This window comes from Camelus dromedarius, chromosome 30, assembly GCF_036321535.1.
Source record: "Camelus dromedarius isolate mCamDro1 chromosome 30, mCamDro1.pat, whole genome shotgun sequence".
NCBI lineage: Eukaryota > Metazoa > Chordata > Mammalia > Artiodactyla > Camelidae > Camelus > Camelus dromedarius.
Genome location: NC_087465.1, coordinates 779,530 through 802,519, shown reverse-complemented (window position 1 = coordinate 802,519; position 22,990 = coordinate 779,530). Strand labels below are relative to the sequence as shown.

The 22,990-nt window shown below is 53.9% G+C and overlaps 1 protein-coding gene across 1 annotated transcript; it reads left to right on the top strand.

Annotated features, from left to right (window-relative positions):
- The first annotated feature begins 1,188 nt into the window (after positions 1 to 1,188).
- SNAI2 (snail family transcriptional repressor 2) lies at positions 1,189 to 4,659 on the top strand. The gene is made up of 3 exons (XM_010988130.3): positions 1,189 to 1,301; positions 2,008 to 2,553; positions 3,416 to 4,659. Exons 1-3 carry the CDS (start codon positions 1,223 to 1,225, stop codon positions 3,595 to 3,597), a joined length of 807 nt encoding a protein of 268 aa, XP_010986432.1. The 5' UTR covers positions 1,189 to 1,222; the 3' UTR covers positions 3,598 to 4,659.
- Positions 4,660 to 22,990: the final 18,331 nt, after the last annotated feature.

Sequence of the window (22,990 nt, the reverse complement as noted above, 5' to 3'; positions counted from 1 at the left end):
GGGCTGTCTGATTGCAAATTTGTTCCTTCCTTAATCTTTAAGCCAAAGTGAGGGAGGAAAGTCTGGAAGGGACAGAGATGCTTGAAAATACGGTTGAAACTTCATCTTTTAAATGAGCCCCCTTGGTGTCTTTTAAGATTTAATACCCCAGAGACGAAATCAAAGTATTTTTGCTGGTTACTAGACTAGCTCAGAACTTGAACCAAGCAGTACTCAAAGCTGCGTCGTTTCATTAAAAACCCCAGACAGACACCCAGGTGAGTTTTGACGACTTTATGCTGAAGCAACACCGCCGCATAAAAGCAGATAAATACCGACATCGTTGCCTCTAAAGGCCCCTTCACGCTTTTTCTCCATAAAAATACATCGCGATGCGGGAGAAGAGACAGGCCCTTATAGATGCCTTTGTGGCCAGCTCTCCGCCTTCCCGGTGACATCAACCCCTCCTTCCTTCTCATCTCTGCAGTGGCCCGGTTCTCCCCACAAGCGGGTCTTTCAGGGGCTACAAAGCGTTTCTTTCAAGCACCATGGCTAATATGGTGACAGGACCGCTTCATTTCCAGAGGAAGTGCCGCCCCCGGCTGTGCCGGGCCTCTGGGCGTGAGCGAGTCCCCAGCGTGTGGCGCCGGGAAGCCCCCTGCGGGGACCACTCCTCACTCACTGGGCTTTGTCTTGGCCGCTACCTTCCTTTTCCAAAAGCCAGGAGTTAATTGTCCCGTCCCCGTGCGAGCAAAATCTCTCCAAACCCCAGGGGCTGGCCGGGATCCGGGGGACCCCCTCTCCTCCCCAGCGCGCACGGAGCCCACATCTGGAAGCCATGCCCGGTCCGACGGATCCAGCTCTCTCCCTCCGAGAGCGCGAACGACCGGCGAGCTCAAGAAGGAAAACGGCCTCTCTTGAAAATGCTTAAGCACTCTTCCTCCTCGCCACTGAAATCCGGAGAACTACCCATTCTGAACCAGAATAATTTAGTCTGACAACAGATTCTTCCTCTGTTCACAGCTGTCCCAGAGGGAGGAGCTGAAATCTGAACCTCTCGGCTGTGATTGGACCCTTCTTGCAAAAGGGAGGAAAAAAAGGCCTCCCCACCACCGCGGGCTCAGTCCGCGAGGAGCCCGCGACCTGGCGGCGCCGTGCGCGCACCTGCCGGGGCCGCGATGCTGTAGGACCGCGCGCCCCGCGCCCCCGCGCCCTGCGCCCCGCGCCCCGCGCCGCCGGCAGGATGCCGCGCTCCTTCCTGGTCAAGAAGCATTTCAACGCCTCCAAGAAGCCCAACTATGGCGAGCTGGACACACACACAGGTAAACAGGGACCTTTATCTGCCCGTAAATAGACAAATACTGGTGTCCGCTGCAGCTCAGCTTCGGTTCCGAAAGAGCGAGAGGCTGAGCTGTCTGCTGCTAAACGGCGGCCGGAAAGAGCGGGCGTTCCTTTGATCATCTAGGCCGTTTTAATTCAAAACTTTTCAAACTCCTAACTGGCAAGGACGACTCCGTTCTACTCTTGCAACGTCATTTTCTGAAGCGTGTGCGTACTTGCATAATGAGTACGTGGAGGATGAGTGAGGCGATGCGTAAAGGGTGAATTGTTGCCTTTTTTTTTTCATGTACTAAGGCCCCCTTCCTTTAGAAAGCAGCTTGATTCACGCACATCTTTGTGCTCACGGTCGTTAAGTCCTGCCAGCAGCCCACGCAGAAAATGGAAGCAACTTTTCCGTATCTTTCGAAAGGGTGGGAGGCTCCCCCTCGCCTGGGACGGCGAAGGCGCGGGCCCGGGCGCGCTCGCTGACCGCAGGGCCAGGCCGGCCCCTGGGATCCTCCGCAGACGTGCCTTAAGCACAAGGACCGCCAGCACTGGGGGAGGGAAGGGAATGCTCTCCCCGCGCGCGTCCTCCCCACGAGCGCGCCCCCCGGTCCTCAAGTCCTGTGCGCGTTGCCCAGTCGCCTCCTAGGGTGTTTCCACGTTGTGTTTCACCTTGCTCTCCTCCCGCCCCACCCCACCCCGCAGTGATCGTTTCCCCGTACCTCTACGAGAGCTACTCCGTGCCCGTCATCCCGCAGCCGGAGATCCTCAGCTCGGGAGCCTACAGCCCCATCACCGTGTGGGCCGCCGCCGCCCCGTTCCACGGCCCGCCGCCCAGCGGCCTGTCTCCTCTATCCGGATACCCCTCATCCCTGGGGCGCGTGAGTCCCCCTCCTCCGTCTGACACCTCGTCCAAGGACCACAGCGGCTCGGAAAGCCCCATTAGCGATGAAGAGGAAAGACTACAGTCCAAGCTCTCAGACCCTCACGCCATTGAAGCTGAAAAGTTTCAGTGCAATTTATGCAACAAAACCTACTCCACCTTCTCGGGGCTGGGCAAGCACAAGCAGCTGCACTGCGGCGCCCAGGCCAGGAAGTCTTTCAGCTGCAGATACTGCGACAAGGAGTACGTCAGCCTGGGCGCCCTTAAGATGCACATTCGGACCCACACCTTGCCTTGTGTCTGCAAGATCTGTGGCAAGGCGTTCTCCAGGCCCTGGCTGCTGCAAGGACACATTAGAACGCACACTGGTAAGAGGAAAACGGGAACGGGGCGTTGCTGTCCGACAGGAGGAAGCTCGGGGCTGCCTGTCCTGTCTGCATGAAGCAGCGACACAGTGCTTTCCATGATGGGTGACCATCTGTAGCTTCTTCCTGCCGACTCAGAAAGTGGTCGGGGCACAAAGGGCTGGCTCACAGCCTCTGCCCCAGAGGCCGCAAGCAGCACTGAGGCTTTGGGAGGTAGACTCGGAGGGTTTGGTCTCAAAGATCAGTTAGAAAGTCAGGAAGGCAGTCCGGGAACGTGGCTTCTGTGAAGCAGCTCCCTGAAGTCAGCAATACATGCGTGGCTAGCTGAACTGAGGGTGCAGACAGGCAGATGAAGGGGACACCTGTCACCCCCCAGCGAGCTGGGTGGCAAGGCTGAATTTGCTTCTGATGGTCGGTCTGGTTTGGGTTTTGCTGCTGAATTTTCTATTCCTAGCACAAAATCACCCTGCAGGGTGTCAAGGCATCTGTCCAGCCTCGCTTATAACACGGCAGGAGGGGAAAGGAGAAATGCTGGGAAGCTCGGGGAGGAGCTTGCCCTCAGCTGCACCTGCCAGTGCTCTACCAGTGAAGCCCCAGAGCTGCAGGAATTATTTCTGCGTGACTGGCAGCAGGCAGAATATTCTCTCTCTTTTTTTAAAATTTGCTGTTTTTAAGGCAAAGTGCAAATTTATCTTAAAGGGCCAGACGTTGAAATAAGAACGCACTCTGGGGAAATGTAATCAAGTTTTGCTGTTTCTCATTCTTTTGGCAAAATGTAGCTGTTACTCATAAATGTGACCTGGCTTTTTGTTTCCTCTGAAAGCACTGACTGTCTTTCTCTCTCCATCCCCCGCCCCGCCCCCAGGGGAGAAGCCTTTCTCCTGCCCTCACTGCAGCAGGGCGTTTGCAGACAGGTCAAATCTGAGGGCCCACCTGCAGACACACTCGGACGTCAAGAAATACCAGTGCAAAAACTGCTCCAAAACCTTCTCCAGAATGTCCCTGCTGCACAAGCACGAGGAGTCTGGCTGCTGTGTGGCACACTGAGTGACACAGCCAGTGTTTACTCGAACACAAGGCATTTCTTCACTCCGCCTCCAAACAACAAGTAAAAGTCCAAAGGCATTTTCTCTTGTGCTTACCGACCAAACAGTACGTACACACACACACAAACACACACACACACACACGTACACACACGCACACGCTGCGCAAGCACGGAATCCATGCATTTAGAGTTAATCCTTTCCATGTGAAGTTTAAAATTACTATCTATTTCCTGACAGCTAGATCGAGGGGATAAAAGACAAGGATCTTTGTCTTCAGAGATGAAGCAAAAAGCACATCACATCTTCTTCTCAAGAAAGAACGCAAAGATTTACACTGCTGCCAAATCATTTCAACGGAAAGTGTTGCCTCGAATGGAGTTTGTGATCAGATTTCCCATGGGAAGAGAATCGACCAGACACTCTCTCAGGTGCCTTACAGAGTGTTCCAAGTTTACTTTATCACATGTGTGATGTCTGGTCACCATCCTTGAACGAAAGCCTGGTTTGATTACCCACCCGTGATGCTTTAAACTGTATTTTTTTTAAGACAGAGGGAGAACAAGTTTTACAAAAAACACAGGAGAATGTATTAAACGTGTTTTTTGTCCTTTCTTCGCCAATACACATTCAGTGCCTTGAGGGATACGAGGAAGACTAGCTTTGAACATTCCTGGTGCATACTCTGTGTCTTCCTTTTTTTTGATGGATTTTTTAATGATTTCTATTTTTTTTTTTTTTTGCAATTAACTAAAGATGGGACTATGTGCAACAAAGGATTTTTTAGAAAATGTGTCATGTACTTAAACTATGTGAAATGCAGACCACAAATGCAACTCACACAGCCCCTTCCAAGTGCCTTTCTAAGGAACGGCAGCGTTGACGAGTCGGTGTAAATTCATGTTTATTTTTCTATGATTGAATGAGTTTTGTGTGACAGTGAGATGTTGTCTAGAGCTGCCGCCTACATACAACCTAAAGACTTGTGAAATCAATGTCTCTTTTTTAAAAAGCAATTTTCAAGGTTCTTTTTTTTACAATAAACATTTTTGATTTAAAAATCTCTCATTTGTATACGACTTTCAGAGACTTGACTGACTTTATGATGAGTGCCAAACTGTTATACAAAGAATTGTCTCTTTTGTTCATAAGAGAAAAAGTGAATAGTGTTTACCATGAATATCAAGTGTTATTTTTTGATAGATTAGAATAAGCAGCCCGTATTTTTTCTTTACTCTTAAGATAATACTGTTACAGTCAGAAAGGCAACATCAGAATAGGAGTTTGTTAGCATATCTCTGTAACAAGAATCACGCTTTCTGAATGCTAAAAATATTCACATTGTTAATAGTCAAGAATGCTTTTCAAAACTTTTTTGGGGTAGGTAATTAGATCTGTTTGTTTTGATGGAGGGACTGGGGATTGAACCCAGGACCCTGCACACACTAAGCACACACTCCACCACCGAGCTGTACCTTCTGCTTATTTTTATTTATTTATTATGTTTGCTATGAAATCAAATTCCTCTCACTTGTTGTAATGAGTGCTTATCATATAGGCCACTAGAACAGCTGAAGGTTTTGAAAAAACGTCAGGTAATAGGAAAAATAGAAAATCTGCATGAAGTGTTCAGGGAAAAATGGATTTATTATCAATTACACAAGTTGGAAAATTAAACTGTGAAAAGAAAACCCCGTATCTAGTGACTGATACAAAAAGAAGCAGTCTGATGGGTGCAGGGCTCAGGGAGAGAACGTCAAGGTGGTTCTGATGGCACCTGGAAGAGGCCCCCACCCAGACCCCACGTGCACCTGATGAAGCAGCGGAGCCAGCCAGTCCACACAGCAGCACATGCTCCCTGGACGCGGTGAACTCACTCACAGGTACACGTGCGGTTGTGGGCACTGTGACAGCCACCGATCTGTGCGTTTAAATCCAGATTCCACACTCACGTGATGACAGCTCCGCCACTCCGAATCACTTCTCTCTGGTTGGCTCAGGACTTGCAGAATCATTTTGCCTTCCAATGTTCTTGTGATACAAATGGAAGCCAGAGCTGGCATCTCAGATTAGTTGCGGGCCACAAGCAAACCAGGGCCATTCCCTCAACGCTCACACGCACTCCTCTGTTACATCTCAGTTTTAGCCGACGTAGAAAGCAGGTATGCATTTAACTGAAAAAAAACACCCTTCAATTGAATATTCTACATCTAACTTTCTTTTCACATCTCAGGACATATACCTCAAAGGCAAAATTATTTGGAAAGCAGTTTATAAATGTAAAAGAAATGGCTTGTCTGGGGCACTCTAAAGTCATAAAAAGACCACTTTAGTTGGCGCATTTGGTGTACAAATGATGCCTGGAAGTTTGCAGCCCAGGTGATACATGGAAATACCCCCACAAGGGCCCGTGTGAGTGAGTCAGCAACCCTGCAGTGACCTGGCTGGTTCACCCAGGGACCACGTCTGCTCACGTTCCTTCTCTCATCTGTGCATCTGCAGGCAAGTCCGAAGTGCAAACATAATTTTCTAAAAAGAAAAATCTCTTCATTTGTCTAATTTCCTAAAGAAGAATCGGTGGCAATATTTTTGCAATGTATTTCCGCTTTGTCCTCACCGTTCTCGGTGTATTTGTGATACAAATATTTTATTTTCACATGGTACATCACATGTTGAGATTTTGTCTAAACACAGCTCAGTGATTTCTTAGACTTCAGCATTTTCACAAGGCTTTTGACTACATGTCCTATAGCACATAAGACCTGGCTTGGATGTCACATAGTTTAAATACTTTTCCAGATTCACTCTTTCTGGGAGCTTTATATCATTTACAATGGGGCGTTTATCTTACAATGTGGCAGGTTTTTTGGGGTTTTTTTGTTTTTTTTTTTTGATATCTTTCTTTTTCACTGGACAGAGCGTCTTAACATATAAGTTCCTGGTACCCAGCACGTCCTCTGGAACACACACATCCACAAATGTTTGCTGAATGAATAAATGGAGAAAATAAGAGAAATTAGTGAAAAATAGCTTGCAGGTCTAAAATAAATTCCACATATTCCCCTTTATTGCAAAGAGTCTTGATAATTTTTGAGAAAAGCAAATTCACTGGTGTCTTCCAACTTAGTGATGACAGCCTCCCACGAATAGGTAAGATGCTCAGAATGTGAATAAAGGCAAATCCAGGGCAGGTGGACCAGGTGTGATAGACACTCTGAGAGCCGGAGCTCTGAAAACTGGTTTTAATAACAGATCCACGTTCTAATAAGCATTCTCAGTAGCCTTAATTTGTTTCCTATAATACGAGACAGGGCGGCATTGTAGGAAAAACACCAGCTTTTAAATTCAACATACGTGTTCATATTACTGGCTTTACATCCTTAAGCAGCTTACGTAACCCCTCGGGGCCCGGTCCCTGAAGTGTAAACGAGGAACAGCCCCAGCGGCACAATGCGGGACGGGCGGGTCCCCGCACTGCCGGCCGGCACGCCGTGGCACCCGGGGCGCGACGCTGTATTCTACCGGAGCTACGCCTGCTCCCGGGTCGCCTCGTCTGGCCAATGCTTCTCCGCAGCTGGTCTTTCCGGTTAGAGATACTGAAGACAGCAGAGGCCCTGAGCTGCAAAATGGAAGCCCAAACCCGAATCCTTCCTGCTTCGCCCTCTGCAGGGGAAGGGAGGGCCTGGGACGCGCAGGCTGCGGCGCGGCGGAGGGGAGATCGCGTGCCCTGAGATTAAACGGTTAACAGCCGAGGGGTTCACTTAGGAAGCAGCACAACTCGGGGGTTACGCAGCACGTGTAGCAGTCTGCAGAGCCGCTCCAGCGCCGTCCTGGAAACCCGTTGGCCCTGCTTCCTCCAGGGCCGCGCCCAGCAGGACCCGCTCCCCCGGCTCCCCCGCGCCCCCCCCCCGGGGGGGGGGCCCGCCAGCCCCTTCCTCTCTCGCCGGAGCTGGAAAGCAGCTGGTCTCCATCCTCTGTCCATTAACACTCCGTCTTCTGAAGACCACCGTGGCTCCCTCGCACCCCCGCAGCCCTCGCCCGGCTTTTATCTTCCGAGACGGAGTCCTCCAAGCAGAACAGCCGCTCCTCTCACCACCAGAGACGTGGGCACCGCGGGGTAACGAGGCAACTACAACTGTGCGACGTCTAAAGCTGCTCCGGCCAGGGTTCGCATCCCAGGGGGTGTCCCTCGTTTAGACGTGGGAAACGTTCTGGACAAAACTAAGCTGAGCGTTGTCATCAGGCCTCTTCGTCCTTCTCGCCTTTTCACCAAAGGCAGGCGAGACGCAGCAGCACCGCCTCGACGGGACGGCCCGCGAGGAGGCAAGGCCCGCGGGGCCGCCGTCCGCGGTAAAGGCGGGCCGTCCACGGCCAAGGGCAGGGCCGCGGGGACGGCCAGAGCGACCCCCGCGGCCTGCAGGACGCTCAGAGGAACGCCGGCCCCCCCGGGGCGCCCGCGGGGGTCCCAGCCGCACGTGGGGGGCCGGGCGCCTCTGGTCCCCGCAGCCGGGCCTTCCAGAAAATGCGCAGCGGCGACCGGGGGGCGCTTTGAGTTTTCACCCACTCGCTTTCCTGGACAACCGCCGAGGGGCGGCCAGGACGGTGGGCAAAGACAGACGGCCTCCTCCAGGGGTCATTCGGGGCTGGAATTCGCCCCCACCCCGAGCCCGGAAGGGCTTCTTCCACCGCGTGCTTAGGAGGTGGCCGCAGCTGGTTCTCAGGGGCGAGAAGGAAAGACGGGGATTAGGTGAAAACGCGACACGTTCTTTTAACAAGGCAGTGAGTGGTAATTACGTTTCTCATGAGTCCCAGCTCCGGCCCGTCTCTCCATCGGATGTGCTGGGGCTAGGCCCTCCGTGATGGGGTCAGTCTTCTACTTAGATTTGGCAGAAAGGAGACAGGTCACCACTTGGCCACACTCAGCCTCGCTGAGCTGCAGGCCTGAGGTGGTCAGTCCCCCGTCTGTCAAAGCCCACATGCACAGGGTCACCTGTGGGCCTTGCTGGCATCTCGGTGCAGTGGGTCCGGGGCAGGGCCTGGGAGTCTGCATTTCTACCCGGTTCGCCGGTGACCCGTGTACCGCTGATCCTGAAACCTCACCCATGTAGCCCAGCCGTGAGCCTAGCTCAGTTCTGGCCCTGTCCCACACCCCCCACACCCGCAACACAGCCGCGAGCTGAGGGCGGTGGAGACCAGACCACACAAACTTCCACCAAAGCAGCTCCTCCGCTCCTGACCGCCTGCCCCCATCCCCTGACCTGTGTGAGCCCTGATCTGCACAACGGGGGACTGGGCTGTGCTTCAGTGTTTGCACGTCTGCTCTAATTTTCCAAGCACGCCTCCTGTCTTCCTCAATCCTCATCCACTTTTTGGGGCCAGAAACATACCAGCTCTTTCTACTCACCCCACAGAGGGGGACCTGCTCGCTGCAGAGATGCTTCTAAATGTGATTTCACCCCAAAGGGAGAAAAACCAGCCACACTGTCGCAGCTGGCTGTGAGGTGTCCCTGCCGAGAGGCAGGGTTCAGCGCCCAGCCCCTCAGGACCCGGAGGCTCCCCTGGGAGTCAGGTGGGCTCCTAACTGGGCAGCCCCTGGCTTCCTCCCGAGATGCTCGTCGCCCCTTCGGGAGCAGCCATGCAGATTTCCCTGCTTGGTTACCCTGTATCATTTTAAAATACGGGACACTCTGCTAAGTGGAATTCAGTCTTAGTGGGTGTATTTTTTCTCTAGTTCCCAGGCTACTTTCACTGTGTCACTTCAGTTTAATTATGTGTTACTTATTAATGTTTATGTAAAGTTGCAAACAGGCTTTCCTAGGAGAAGATTATTCTCTCTGAATTGATGACAAGTAAGTCTTCCCTCTCTTTTAAATGTTTTTATCTCATAATACCTAAACTTAGCCCAAACACAATAAAAGGATAAGAGACAATTATATTGAGCATCATTTTACTTCACAAGCACATTGTTGAGTAAATAATATGTAATAATATACAATTGACCCTTGAACGGCTCACATCTGAACTGTGCAGGTCCATTTATATGCGGATTTTTTTCACTGCTAGATGCACAGTTGGTTGAATCCACAGATACAGAGGCCAACTGTAAAGTTACACAGATTTTCAACGGCGGGGGATTGGGCACCCCTAAACCCTGCCTGCATTGCACAAAGACCAGCTGCAGGTGTAACGAAGTGGTCTCTATTTCTTGTATTAAGTAACTTTTGGTGAGATTTCACATTGTCGACAGTGTACTGATCACTTTGTGTTCTCTTATCTTATAGAGTGAACTTATTTTAAAACCATGTTTGTCAAAACAAATAAAATGGAGGCCACCACATCTTAAGCCGACAGAATCTAAATGAAGTAAAGGTTTGAGCTATAACCAGGCGAATTCTGTGGGAATTAGCTAACGAAGTAGGGGAGGGATGGGGTCAGGGTTGGGGTCAACACAGTTAAACATGCCACAAAGCATCACCACATGCTAATGGTGGACGGGTGTGGACGTCCTTTCTAAGCAGCCATCAGTCGGGTCCCACCTGCTTGACCCGGGCACCTGGGTGTCTTCCTGGCCATGAAGCTGCCTGTTTCTGCCCTTCTCCTGGTGGTGTTTGTCCAGGGTGTGCTTTGGATAAAGACATTCCCCTGAGCACAGGCCTGAACACACACGTGGGCCCCACAGAAGCACCGATGGCCACTGGTCCCTCTCGCTGTCCCCCACAGCGTGGGGAGGACTATGTCCCAGGTCCGCCTCAGCCCAGCGGGGACCGGAGACCCTTCCAGCCCTGGGGTGAGCTGAAGAGAGGCAGGCAGAGAGAAGCCGGGCCAGTCTCTCCCCAGCCCCAGGGGTGAGGTGGACAGAGGCAGCCTTGCTCCAAGGACAGTCCAGGGGCCATGGGGGCAGGGAGCCCAGGCTGCTCTCTGACCTGAAGAGCATAGGAGTCAGCCGGAGGGTGGGCGGGGACTCAGCTGGCTGGGTCCCACCCCCAGAACTGGGGACTAGACGGCGGTCAGGAGTCTGCGTTTCTCACAGGCGCCCAGGTGAGGCTGGTACAGGTGGTCGGGGACCAGCTGTGAGGGAGGCCATCGCAGCAGAGGAGGTGGGGCCACGGCGTGCTGAGTCACAACTCCTGGACAAGTTCAGACGCCCCTCTCTTCCTCACTCTCTCGGTTGCATCCTGCCCTTGGCCAGGCAATCACCGTTCTAGGTGCCCAGTGGAAAGAAGTATTGAGAAACCTCTCGGGGAAACACTTAAAAGGAAACGGCACATGCTTGTCTTGAATGATCCCAAATTCTTCATAAATTCCTTTAACAAAACAGCTCACAGCACAGGGGTTTCAAAGAGTTTGAAATTAAGCTGAAAAAAAATTTAAAAAACGCTATAAAATCCAGAGGGGAAGGAAGGCAGTTGGGGTCGGGGGGCTTCTATGCACGATAAAAACTGTTTTACTCAAGGAAAGAGGTGAAGATTTCATAATTTATAAAGTCAGATCGGGTGAGGATCCAGGCCTTTTATTTTCACATATTAGGGTTTTAAGTCATTTTCCTGGGTTTATAAGCTGAAATGAAGGAACCTGTTTGCAGTAGCCGGGCTCTTACTGGTGGGATGGGCACGGACCAGCCACAGGTCTCCCTCCCTGCACCCGGCCAGGCAAGCCCCGCTCGGATTCTGTGTTTTAAATCAAAGACGTAAAAGGATCTTTTGTGTTACTGCCTTCCTGAGGCAATAAAAAAAAAGGCAATAAAAAAGAATTAGAAGAAAAGACGATTCTAAAAGGTAACTTTTTGATTTTTACAGTTTAGGAAAATCTGGAGGACTCCAGGGGAGCTGCTGCCCTGGGGCTGGCCACCCGGGCCGGCGGGAGCCTCTCCAGGCCAGCTCCCTCCTGCACCCCTGCCAAGCCCCAGCAGCCCAGGTAACTTTCCAGGGAGGTGTCCTGACTGACTTGAAAGGCGGACACTCTCTTTTTGCAATTTCAAATCTTAAACAAGAAAGGCGCTGCCTTTTCACTTGTCCAGAAATCACTGTCTGGTGACACACACGCTAATGAGAGGGTTTTCTGGAAAGAATGGACAGCAGCCGCCACAGGGTAATCCAGGCCGTCCGGGTCCTGCGGTCCCAGCGCCCAGCCTGGTGGGGAGGGCAGAGCTCCACCACCCAGCTGACCGGGCTCCCACAATGGCTTCAAGTCCAGCCAAGGTGAGGGAGCCCTGCTCAGCCCCCTGCCCCCCTACTGAGTCCAGGAGGGCAAGGAGCCCAGGCCACAGTGTGGCACACAGAGTGGATCGACATTTTTTTCCTTAAAGTTGAACACAGTTTTCGATCTGTGCACACCAGCACTCCGAAGAGAGCCAAAAATGTACTTTTTAGCCAATGAAAGCATGATTTTTTCCTTGTCTGTTAGGAAAGTGCCTTCCTCCTCCTTCCATCAGCCTGTGTCACCTGCTCCTTGTCACCATTTAATACAAAATCCCCTGCGACGCATATGATCAGAGATCAACCGCGTCACCATCATGGATGAAAGCCTGTAGCTGACGCCCCACGAGCACCGATGTTTCCCCCCGAGCAATGCCAGGAGCTGGAGAAACAGGATGATGCTTCTCAGATTCACAAACCACAAAATATACAGAAAGCTCTTCATCCAGTGAGTTTGGCAAGAACTTGGAAAAGCTTCACCTTCAGTACAAAGCCTTTATACAGTGTGCCCACTTACTCGTAAGAATATGTTACTTCTGAAATTAGGAAAGAAATAAACATTTTAAACAATCAAAGGACAGAACACTTATCTCCTGCTCTGTAACCAACTTTGACTCCTAATGCTGAGTTTTCTCCCTGGTACGTTGCCTCTTATCCAGGTCTGTGTCAAAGATAAAGTAACTTCTAAAACCAAAGTAATTTTCATTCCATCAGGAGGATTAAAATGATACCCAGCAGGAAAGCACTCTGAAGCCGAGTCGGGAAAGGAGATGAGAAGCAGATTCTCACTGATTTTCTCACAAATACAGTTGCCACTGACACCATGAATTCCACCATGAGCTCCCCCGTGACTGAGCCACACAGAGGCAGCAAGTCGCTAGCGTGCTGACCCTTCAGTCGAGAGCAGAGGAGTGTGTGGTGGCCATGGGCACTGGTGACAACTCCGCCAGGATCAGAAAGCCATTATTCGCTGAGGTGCCAGGAGAGCCCAGCGGGAGAAGGCGCAGGCAGGGCTGGCCTCGCCCACCACCAGAAGGCTCTTGCTTTCCTGAGACGGACGACGTGTCCCCTGCGGGCCTCGTGCTATACCTGGCCCTTCTCCCAAGTCCAGCACACTCTTCGCGCTTGCAGCTGAGCTGGTATCAGCAGCAAGTCCACTTGGACCTCGATTACGACGCTCCTCGGTGACTGTTCCGGCTTCTTCCTGTCAGCCGACCCAGTTCATCCAGCAACGCCCCGAACCACCAGCCCTCACGGTTTACAGCAGCGGAGAGAAAAGGTGTGGCCTGTGCCCACTCAGGTGCCGGTTCTACTCTCTTTCCCACAAAAAGTTAAAAAATAAAACTCCTCCTGGCTGTTGGATTTGGACTAGCCGGTGCTGGGCGTTTTCAGCCACGAACCCCACCTCACACAGGGGGCCCAGCCCCAGCGTCCTCTACGGAGGACAGAAAAGAAGAACTCAGTAACCAGATCAAACTGTCTATCCCGTTTCTATTTGGCCAAAAGAGCTTTTATGTCCAGTAATTACAAGATTATATTTTGTCATGTTCCCCGTGTTTTGTTTCATTCACTTGCCAACACAAATAACCTTTACTAAGTGTAAGTAAAGAGACCCAGGAAACTGACTTTCCTACCCCAGAAACACCACGGCCAGTTCATCCACCACACTGGGTAATTCATTTCGCACTGGGTTGTTTGTGCCCCGACACATAGGGAGAGGGTAGGAAACCCTGGAACCCAGGATCAGCGAATCTCAGAAAATTCAAAAATCGTGGAGGAACATTCAGATCACTCTGATCCAAACCCTGACCTCACTGAGCAGGGCTCTCGACACGGTGGCGGCTTTAGGCTCAGACCCTGACGAATGAGGAAAAGCCGCGGGCCCAAGAAAAGGGCAACGTGGGCTTGCGGGCAGGCATTCGTGCCTGCTGGGCTTTCGTGGGAACGCCCCACCCGACCTCCAGCCGGGGTGAGGGCTGGCTTTGTGTCTTTCTCTAACGCGGCCAGATGCAGCGACGTAGACTAACTGTTTGCTCAGCATCTGACACCGAAGGCCACTTCTGATCATGTCAGGATACTACCCAAACCCACGAGCTTTTGCTGATTCCTCAACAAACAGACAGCTTATTTTATATTTTCGCACACTCCAGAAACGCTGAACAATTGTAGTTTCCTGAACAAACGGAGCCCTTGAGCAGCCTCCAGGGCCTGCTCCACTTTGCGTCCATCCGGCTCGTTCCTCCCCCCGTTCCCGGAGTCTCGGTTCAGCTGCCCCCTCCTCCACAAAGCCCCGCCACCCCCCACCCGCCCTGCACGGGCTCTCGCCCCTCCCGCACCCGCGCCTGCACGCGGTCCCCTCACACTTGTCTGCCGGCGCGGCCCCTCCTCACTGGACTGCGAGCGCCTCCGTAAGAGTGGAGACTGGGGTCGCTCTTTACCTCCCAGTGCCCTGCCTACTCCTGGGACCCTGGGACGAGCAGAAAGTGTTCCCAAGTGAATGACTATTGTGTCCCAAGTAGACATGACCTGGTTGATGGTGGGAGCCACCTGACTTGTCGCTGCGGTACGGCGTTCTCCGACACGCACCGCGCGGCGCAGGGCGCGGCGGGCGGGACACGGACGCATCATCCTGCCGCTTCCCGCAGCCATCGGGCCAGCCGCCCCTGCATCGCCGCCCCCTGAGAGCCTCAGGCTCTGGCCACCATCCCCCCCCCCCCCCGCAGAAGAGTGTCATGATGACGCAACACAAGTGACTCGAACAAAAGCCGCACCTCCAGCACTGTGACGCCTCTGTCCCACCCCGTCTCCCTGCCCTTCTCTCTCCCCTGTGTGCTGGGGGAGGGCATGCGGGGGATGTCCTGTGGGGTGGGGTGGGGTGGGGCCCTCGATGTTTCTCATAGGTTCCCTCCCGGACTCCCTGTGGTCTTGAGAACCAGCTTTCAAAATGATTCACCCACCACCAGATGCTCTGGATGGCTGAGGGCTCTTCAGACCCTTAACGGTTCCACAAAGAAGCCAGCTGCCTGGGGTCCGTGTCTGACGACATCCAGGGAGAAACGTGGCCCCCCCTCAGATCCTCTGCTTGTGCATCAGTTCAAGTCACTGTCCGCAGTCCTGGGGCGTGTGAGTGTCTGTGTGTGGGGGTCGCAGACACACATCCCTGTGCAGCATCTTTTCGGCCGGCAGCCGTGATGCAATGTTCAGCCTTTGAAAATCCCTACTTGGAACATTAGAAACATCTGGAGAAACCACATTTCCATGTTGAAATAAAGATAAGTTGTCATTTCTGCTACTCATTTTGAATTTCTCCCACAGCCTGATGAGAGGGTTTTGCCTAGAGCAAGTTATAGAGTATGTAACTAAAAAAGAAAAAAATTTTTTTTAAGGAAAAAACAGATTTGGGGGAGGGTACAGCTCAGTGGTGAAGCATGTGCTTAGTATGCACGAGGTCCTGGGTTCAATCTCCAGTATCTCCATTAAAACAAACAAGCAAACAAACAAACGTAATTACTACCCCCAAAAGAATTTAAAAGAAAAAACCAGATCTTGTAGCATTCGACCAGGAGTGTTCGACCTGCTCCTGGACAACTCAGGCTGGGAGGGCTGAAGCCCAGTGCGGGCGGGGCCCACACGGGCACGTTCGCCGGCCGCTGTTGATTTCCCTGGCACTGAATTCCAGTAATAATTTAGACCTCTGCCTCATAGTGTGTGTATTTGGCCTGGAAATTTAGGCCAACGCGGTAGAAACCCAAGGTTGCAGGCTGATGTTACTTTCACACTTGATGGTCCATCTTCTTGGGTCTGTAATCAAAACTCACCGCTTCTGTCGTGCCCTCCCCGTCCAGAGACAGCGGTGCGTCTGGCCCGCGGGCGCCGCGAGCCGAAGCTCTGCCCGGGACAGCCTGGTGCCCGCTAGCGAGCTCCACGGGCGTTCATCCATCAGCCGACAGAGTCACCTTCATCGTTCTGACATTCTGTCCAGCACCTCAGTGGTCTCTGGCTGAGAGGGAGCCCTTTCATTTGCTGTGGTTCCAGTGCACTTGTGGGAAAAAGTATCAGGCGATTCTGGCTTTCGGATTTCATGCTGGAGTCTGGATACGCGGTTTCATTCCAAAAATACCATCAGAAGTCTGAGGAGACGCCAAGCCGGGGAAAAAACGGCTGACACTGAGATTCAGTCCTGAGCGTCCACAAATATTTCTAGAATCTTTTTTTGTTTTTTGTTGTTTTGGGGGGGGGGGTGTCCAGGAAGCTTTTCTTCAAAGAAAAGCTGAGTCACGGAAGAGCCAGCTCCGTGTGAGGAATGGGTGAGAAGACTCTCCCAGAAGCAGGCCCAGACCCTGCTTCTTCTCCAGGGAGCTCACTGGGGCAGGCTGGACACAGCGCCCGGTTCCCAAACTGTGTTCCAGAAAGCGGGCATCTCTCAGACGTCTCTCCTGGTCAGAGGTCTGCGATGCTACGGCTCAAATCTCCCCAGTTTTCCTTCCTGTGTTGGAAGATTCCAGGAGTCTGACACCCGAGAACTGGACACCCCGGGGGTCTCTGGGTCGCAGCACTGCCAGACGAGACCCTCCCGGGGGCCCCCAGACACAGTCTCTGGGCAAAGCAACACCCTGGCTGATCTGACCACTGTCTGCAGGGAGAGGGGTCCTGGGGAGGAGGGAGGAGGGAGGAGGTGGAGAACCCGGGGCCCACGTGACGTCACGGAGGATGTGAGGAGCCCAGGGACCGCGTTTACGTTGGGTCGTTGCCCAGATGAGGTCAGTCAGAGGAAACGCCGGTCTCCTCTCTCTCTGTGACCAGGAATCCAGTGCAGAACGTCTGCCGACATCCTCCTGCGGCCTCCGGATCCCGCGCAGAGTGACAGAGGGCGTCAACCCAGTGACGGGCGCCCCGCTCCTGGGAAAAAGTATTTCCCAAGGAATCCGAATATCCAGGCACCAGTGGCTTCAACTTCCTTGTAAATACGTGCACTTTAAGGATTTCTGAGAAACGACACACAGAACAAAGTGAAAGGAGAACTCGAGACGTCATCCTACGGCTCAGAGATGGCGCTAAACCTATGGCGTAAAGTAAACAAAACGGTCTTTGTAATCCAGCCTGTCACACAGATTAACTGGTTTTTTTTTTCTTTTTCTTCTCAGTTTTTCTCTTTTTTCCCCCCTTTTTCCTATGGAATGGGTGAAATGCTTTGGGTAAACAGGTAAACCAAAAGATCACTCTGAGCCGTGACCTCAGCTCTCCACTGTCCCCCTGTTTTCCACGTCCTGAAATTTTCCATTCGACTTGGGTGGCTGATTTCACATTTTTTCCTGGACCTCTGCGCCCTGTGGGGTTTGGGACACCACCAAAGACAGGAGCGAGCCGACACCTGCCCACGGTCTCTGGGCTCCTGCCCGGCTGCCGCACAAAACGGCGGGGGGTGGGGTGTGGGGGAGGATGCCCGGGGGACGAGCTGGAGGGGGAGGGATGGCCTGGGAGACTTTGACGGGAAGAGGAATTTCACGCCAAGGCGCGTCCTCAGACACCACGGAGAGGGCTCACGCTCGGCCTCCTCTCCTCACAGGCAGGCTTCCACTCCTTAGAAGGGAAAGGACAGAGAAATTCAAGTCTGTCTGTGTATTTATAAGGAAACAGAAGCATTTTAGAACTGGAAATAGACTGGTGGGTACCTGGATTGACTTAGAAAATATATTTTACCTTCCACAAAAAGACCTGAGCCGGAGGTAAGGCGCCTGCTAAAATCCTAATTGCAAAAGCAAATAAAAGTACCTCCCTGGGGCAGTTTCCCGTCGCCCTCCCAGATGTACATGTAACAGGGAGTCCCAGTCCCCGTGGGGCGGCCGCGCCGCCTGGGAGACGCATTTCTACACCTGAACTCGACTCTTAGAAAAGTGCTCAGAAACGAAGGCTGCACGGGAGGCAACCCCGTCACCATGCAAAAGCTCGGCAAGTTGTTCTCTGAAGACTCCTGTTGCTACCGGTGTTTCCACAGGACCGTGGCGGTTCTGACGTTCCAACACAGCTCTCTTCTTTTAGGAAATTACTGGCTAAGGAGTGGACCCAGCCAGCTCACTGGCATCTGTATTAACAGGTGGGACGTCTCCCCTGGTGACGCTCCCTTTGAAAGGTGCCCCGAGGGCCACGGTTCCACCAAGGAGAGAAAAACTCAGCTTCACAGGTAAGTCTGTCACCATCGTCACCGTGTCCCCTCTTCCCGTCGCGTTCTAACTCCGAGCGAGCCCTTCCTGACTCCCTGGGATGTTCAACCGGCATGATGCTCACCAGGCACTGATGTTCGGAGGTCGTCCTGCGTCTCATTCACCGCCTTCGGTGAGCTCTGCTCGCAGCGCAGAGGGTCAGACCCCGCACAGAGCCACACCTGGCGCCTCAGGAGCCTGTCTGCACGCGGCGTGTCCTACGCGGCACCATGCGTGACACGGGCTAGGTCCTAGACCCTGCACAGCAGAGGACGGTCGAAGCTCAACACCCTGACGGCAGAATTCGTCTCTGCGAGTCATTAAGAGGAAGCTGGGTTCTACCTGCATTTTCTACGGAAACAGACCAAACAGCCCTCCTGACACTGTCACCCTTAATTTACACACCGCTGACTTGATGGAAAGATTACCCAACGCATACCTAATCTGCACTTTATAATGTGCATTTTTCAACATAAACAGCTGCAGGATGAACGTCCAGTAACGATTCCCTTTTTAAGAAGAGACAAAAAGGTAGTGGACCCGTCCTCATGCCTGTCTTTTCGTCTGATTTCGAACCACGCATCCCAGCGAGCCTCTCCTGAGCGAAAAGCAAGAGCGGGCAGCGGGGCTGCAAGGGGGCAGAGCCTCTGCACCTGGGCAGTGACTCCGCTCAGAGGGACGCCAGACGGTGGGTCCGTGTCTGAGGGCGTCCCCTGGCCCTGACCTCAGTCCGGTTTGAATCTGCACCGCTGGGCCTTACGGGAGCCCCTGTCCCCCTCGCCGGCATCGCCGCCACATTAGCACCACGCACGGAGCTTTATGACGCAGCAGCCCTTGCGTCTCAGTTTCACTGAGAAATAACTGGCATGTATCATGGGATACGGTCAAGGTGCCTGGCATGACGGTGCGATTTACATACAAGCGAAAGGTTTGGCTAACACCCGTCTTCTCACGTAGTTACCGTAGAAAGGAAAGAAGGAAAGAGGAAAGATCCTTTGTCCTTGCGATGAGAACCCTTGGATTTACTCTGTCAGCAGCTTCCACGTGTAGCGGGCAGCAGCGTCCACCCCATTCCCCACGCTGCACGTTACAGCCCGCGACCCTGCCGACCTTCTCACTGGAAGTTTGCGCCTCCGGCCGCCTCCATTCCGCTGCCCACCCCAGCCTCTGTAACCACAAATTTGATCTCTTTTTCTGTGAGTTTGGTGCTTTGTTTTGTTTTAAGATTCCGTAGTCAAGCGGGATCATAGGTAACCTGTCTTTCTCCGTTTGACGTCTTTCACTTCGATAAAGTCCTCACGGTCCATCCACGTTGCTGCAAATGCAAGACTTGCTTCTTCCTTACGGCTGAGCAGCGTTCCTTCTGTGCACACCTCCTCCTCTCTGTCTGTTCATCCACCACCGGACACTGAGGCTGTTTCCACGTCTGGGCTGTTGTAACCAGCGTGCAGGGAGCACAGGGAAGCAGACATCTTTTGAGTGAGAGTTTCCGTTTCTTTTGGATGTGTTCCCAAGGTAGACTTGCTGGACCATACAGAAGTTTTATTTTTAAGTTCTTGAGGAACCTCTGTGCTGTCTTCCACAGCGGCTGCACCAGTTGAGGGTCTCACCGCTGGAACGGCGGTCACGGGAAGCCGGGGTGAACACGGCGGGTGGGGGTGTGTGTGCAGACACGGAGCCCCTCTCCCCGAGGCTGACGGTCAGCACGTGGAACAGACAGGATTAGCACCCCGTGACGGCCAGGCGTCCTTCCGCCGCACCCGGGGGCCCTGCTCACAACGGCCACGTTGTTCCCGGCTCTCCTCTGAGCCCTGGGTGAAGGGGCAGCCTGTGGGTGCTGCTGACCTGGTCCCAGCATTCACATCGCCTCTCCAACAATCCAAAAAGGGGCTTTTCACAGTCTTCAGGGGCAGACAGCCTTGAAAATGGCGAGGAAAGCAGGGACCATCCAAGCTGGGATGACTGTCCCCAGGAAAGACGGAGTCAGCGAGCTCTCAGGTGGGCACCAAGGGGCACGAGATGTGGGGGCCACCTGTCCATGTGCAGCGGTCACATCACAGTACAGAATTAACAGTCACCGTGCTGACCGTCAAGCAAGGTGTTCAGTGCGCTTTGGCAAAACCGCCTGCCTTCTCCTCGTGAAGCCCTAGGAAGGGAGCTGCTGTTGTTTCCGTTACTCAGAGGGGAGAGCGGAGCGCAGATGAAACCACTTGCCTGCCACCGAGCAGGACCTGGCCCCCGCAGGACCCCAGGCTGTCCGCCCACCCCAGCAGGCAGGAGCCCGGAGATGCAGCTCGCAGATGTGTGCCCAGCTCCTCCCACTGCTGCCCGGAGCCCCGAGGAGGACGGTGGCAGCCCAGGACCAGGGTATCCCCCGACCTCCTTCCTCAAACCCAGCCCACGTCCGCGGACCTCCTCCCTGCTTGCATGCTTACTTTGTGCAAGCGTGCAGAATATTCTAACTCTGCAGGTACGCACTAAGGATACCTGTTTCTCTTCAGCCACCAAAAGAAAAGCTCTGGGGGCCCAGGACAGGCAGAAGAGAGCAGGGCCTGGGGGCCGTGGGGTCTCTGGTGGGATGTGAAGCCGGGACACATGCTCTGAGATTCCCAGAGGCCGGTGGGGAAGCTGTTCCCTCTGCTGCACCCGCAGACCTGTCCTCCTGCCCCGCCGGCCCAGATTGCCACAGACACCCCAAGACTGGTCTGAAGCCAGCTGCCCACCAGGCCAGGCAGGGCAGCATCCCCAGGGCTGCTGGAAGGATCTCTCTGGTGACAGCACCCTCACAGCCCTGCCCAGGTGCCACCGCACTCCCCTCAGCTCGTCAGCCCTGCCCAGGTGCCACCGCACTCCCCTCAGCTCGTCAGCCCTGCCCAGGTGCCACCGCACTCCTCTCAGCTCGTCAGCCGCCGACTGCTCAGAGGAAAGTGCGGGACGGCTTCCCTGCAACACAGGTTCCACCCTCACCTCCCCCGCACCATCCTGACCGCACAGACCGTGGGCACTGACCCGCGAGCCTGGCCCACCACCTGCCCCGGCCTTCCTCCACCGCCGCGGTCCCCCACCACTCAGCTGGGGCATCATCGCCTGGAGTCCCTCTGGACTGCCCCCCGAGCCCAGAACAGGTCCGCTCGGCTGTGTGCCGTCCATCAGGTTCAGGGCTGAGATGAAGTGGACTCGCCTGTGATTGGGAGCTGTCAGCCGGAGAGCCCATGTTTCAGAGTGTGCTTGACTGATCCCTGGGGGCTGAGGTCTAGAATGCACCAACGTAGCTCACTTTTGACTATTGCCTAAAAATAGGAAGAAAACTAGAAAGAGAAGTTACAAATGGAAATCATAAAGCTGAAAGTACCACGGGGAGAGTGAAGCCAGGCCGACTGGGCTCAGGAGCAGCGTGGAGCCGTCGGCGGGAGGACCGCTGGACTCGGGCCAGCGGGCAGCACCGCTCTGCCTGCGCGGAGGAGGGAGAGCCGGCAGGATGGGGTGGAGAGCGTCTCGGGGCCAACGATCACCAGGGCCCCCAAGGAGAGAAGGGGCAGGGCTGGGAGAGTCTCAAGGAAGTAACCGAGCAAGTGTCCCAGAGGCGGGACGTGAAAGCCATCAGCCTCGGTCTTCAGAAAGCTAAGAGAACCTGAAACTGGAGGAGCCGTGGAAAGCCAGCCAGGACGCCTCACGTGAACCTGCAGAAAAGCAAAAGCGAAAGCAAAGGGAGAAGAGCTAGCAGCCACCAGAGAGAAACGCCGATTTGCCTGAAAACGGATCTCTCACCTGAAGGCATCGTGGCCGAGAGAGGGGAGCCGGAAACTGGCAAAATGTCCCTCAGGAACGAGGCGGGCTGGGACGAAACCTCAGCGCAAGTGTTGCCAGCAAGCCAGCCCCTCCAGGACGGACCCTGAACGTTCTTCAGGCAGAAGGGAAATGGCATGAAGGAAGGCTCGGAACTTCAGAAGCAAGACAGGAACCTTAGGATGGGTGAGAGTCAGGGTGGACAGAGCAGACTGTTCCTCTTGGGATTTACCTGGGTCACACTTCACGGTCGCGGCGGGCTTTATAAAACCGCCTGGTGTGCTGAAGGGACACCTCAGAGAACTGCGCCGAGTGAGGCACACGTGTCTTCTGTCCAGCACAGGAACTGGGTTCAGTGTCTCGTAGCAACTACAGTGGAAAAGAGCATGGACAGGAGTGTACGTGCGTGTGTGTGTGTGACTGAAACATGACGCTGGGCACCAGAAAGCAACACAACACTGTGAACTGACTGTGCTTAAATGTCAAAAAGATTTTTAAAAAGAGAATAAGCAAATTACAAATACTGCAAAAGGAAAACGCGAGTGCGTCGAGGGAGGGAGGCGATGCCCGGCTCCCACCCCTCGCGGGAATCCGTGCGACGCGGCTCCTGCAGACCGGGACTCGCACCCACGCGGCGACTCCTGCCGCGACCGCTGAGGAAGGCGCACAGAGCCGCAGCCTGGGAGGCTGTGGGAAGAAGCCAGGAGGCGCTGACCAACATTAAGAACACTTTCTCCGTCAAAGATGCTGTGAGACGCAAGAAGAGACAGGCTTCCAATCTGGGGAAAACACTGGATACAGAGGATTAGTGCCTCGAGTCCATGGGGCGCCCTCAACAGCAGGAACACAGCTGAGCTGGTCAGACCGTCGGTGGAAGGCGCGGACAGCCCCTCCAGGGAAGAGGACTTACGGATGGCACGCGTGCACGTGAGATGCTCGACTTCTCTAGCTGTTACGGAAATGAACCCACAGGGAGGTGTCCCCACACACGTGCTGGATCAGCTAGAACGAAGGACAGCACGGAATGCCGTGGGTGTGGAGAAGCCGGGTCATCCCACACCCTCTTAGGAAACGGCACAGCCGGCTCCCCCGTGCCCGCAGCCGCGCTCTGGGGCATTTAACTTGGAGGAATGGAAACTTGTGTCCCACGAAATCTGACCCTGAATGTCTACAGCAACTTCGTGTGCAGTTGCCCCAAACAGGAGCCACCCGA

Bases quoted from the DNA above. Each gene is read 5' to 3' on its own strand.
- SNAI2 (XM_010988130.3), top strand. From the start codon at position 1,223: ATGCCGCGCTCCTTCCTGGTCAAGAAGCATTTCAACGCCTCCAAGAAG. The intron at 1,302-2,007 runs GTAAACAGGGAC...CCCACCCCGCAG, and splicing joins CGAGCTGGACACACACACAG to TGATCGTTTCCCCGTACCTC. The intron at 2,554-3,415 runs GTAAGAGGAAAA...CCCCGCCCCCAG, and splicing joins ACACATTAGAACGCACACTG to GGGAGAAGCCTTTCTCCTGC.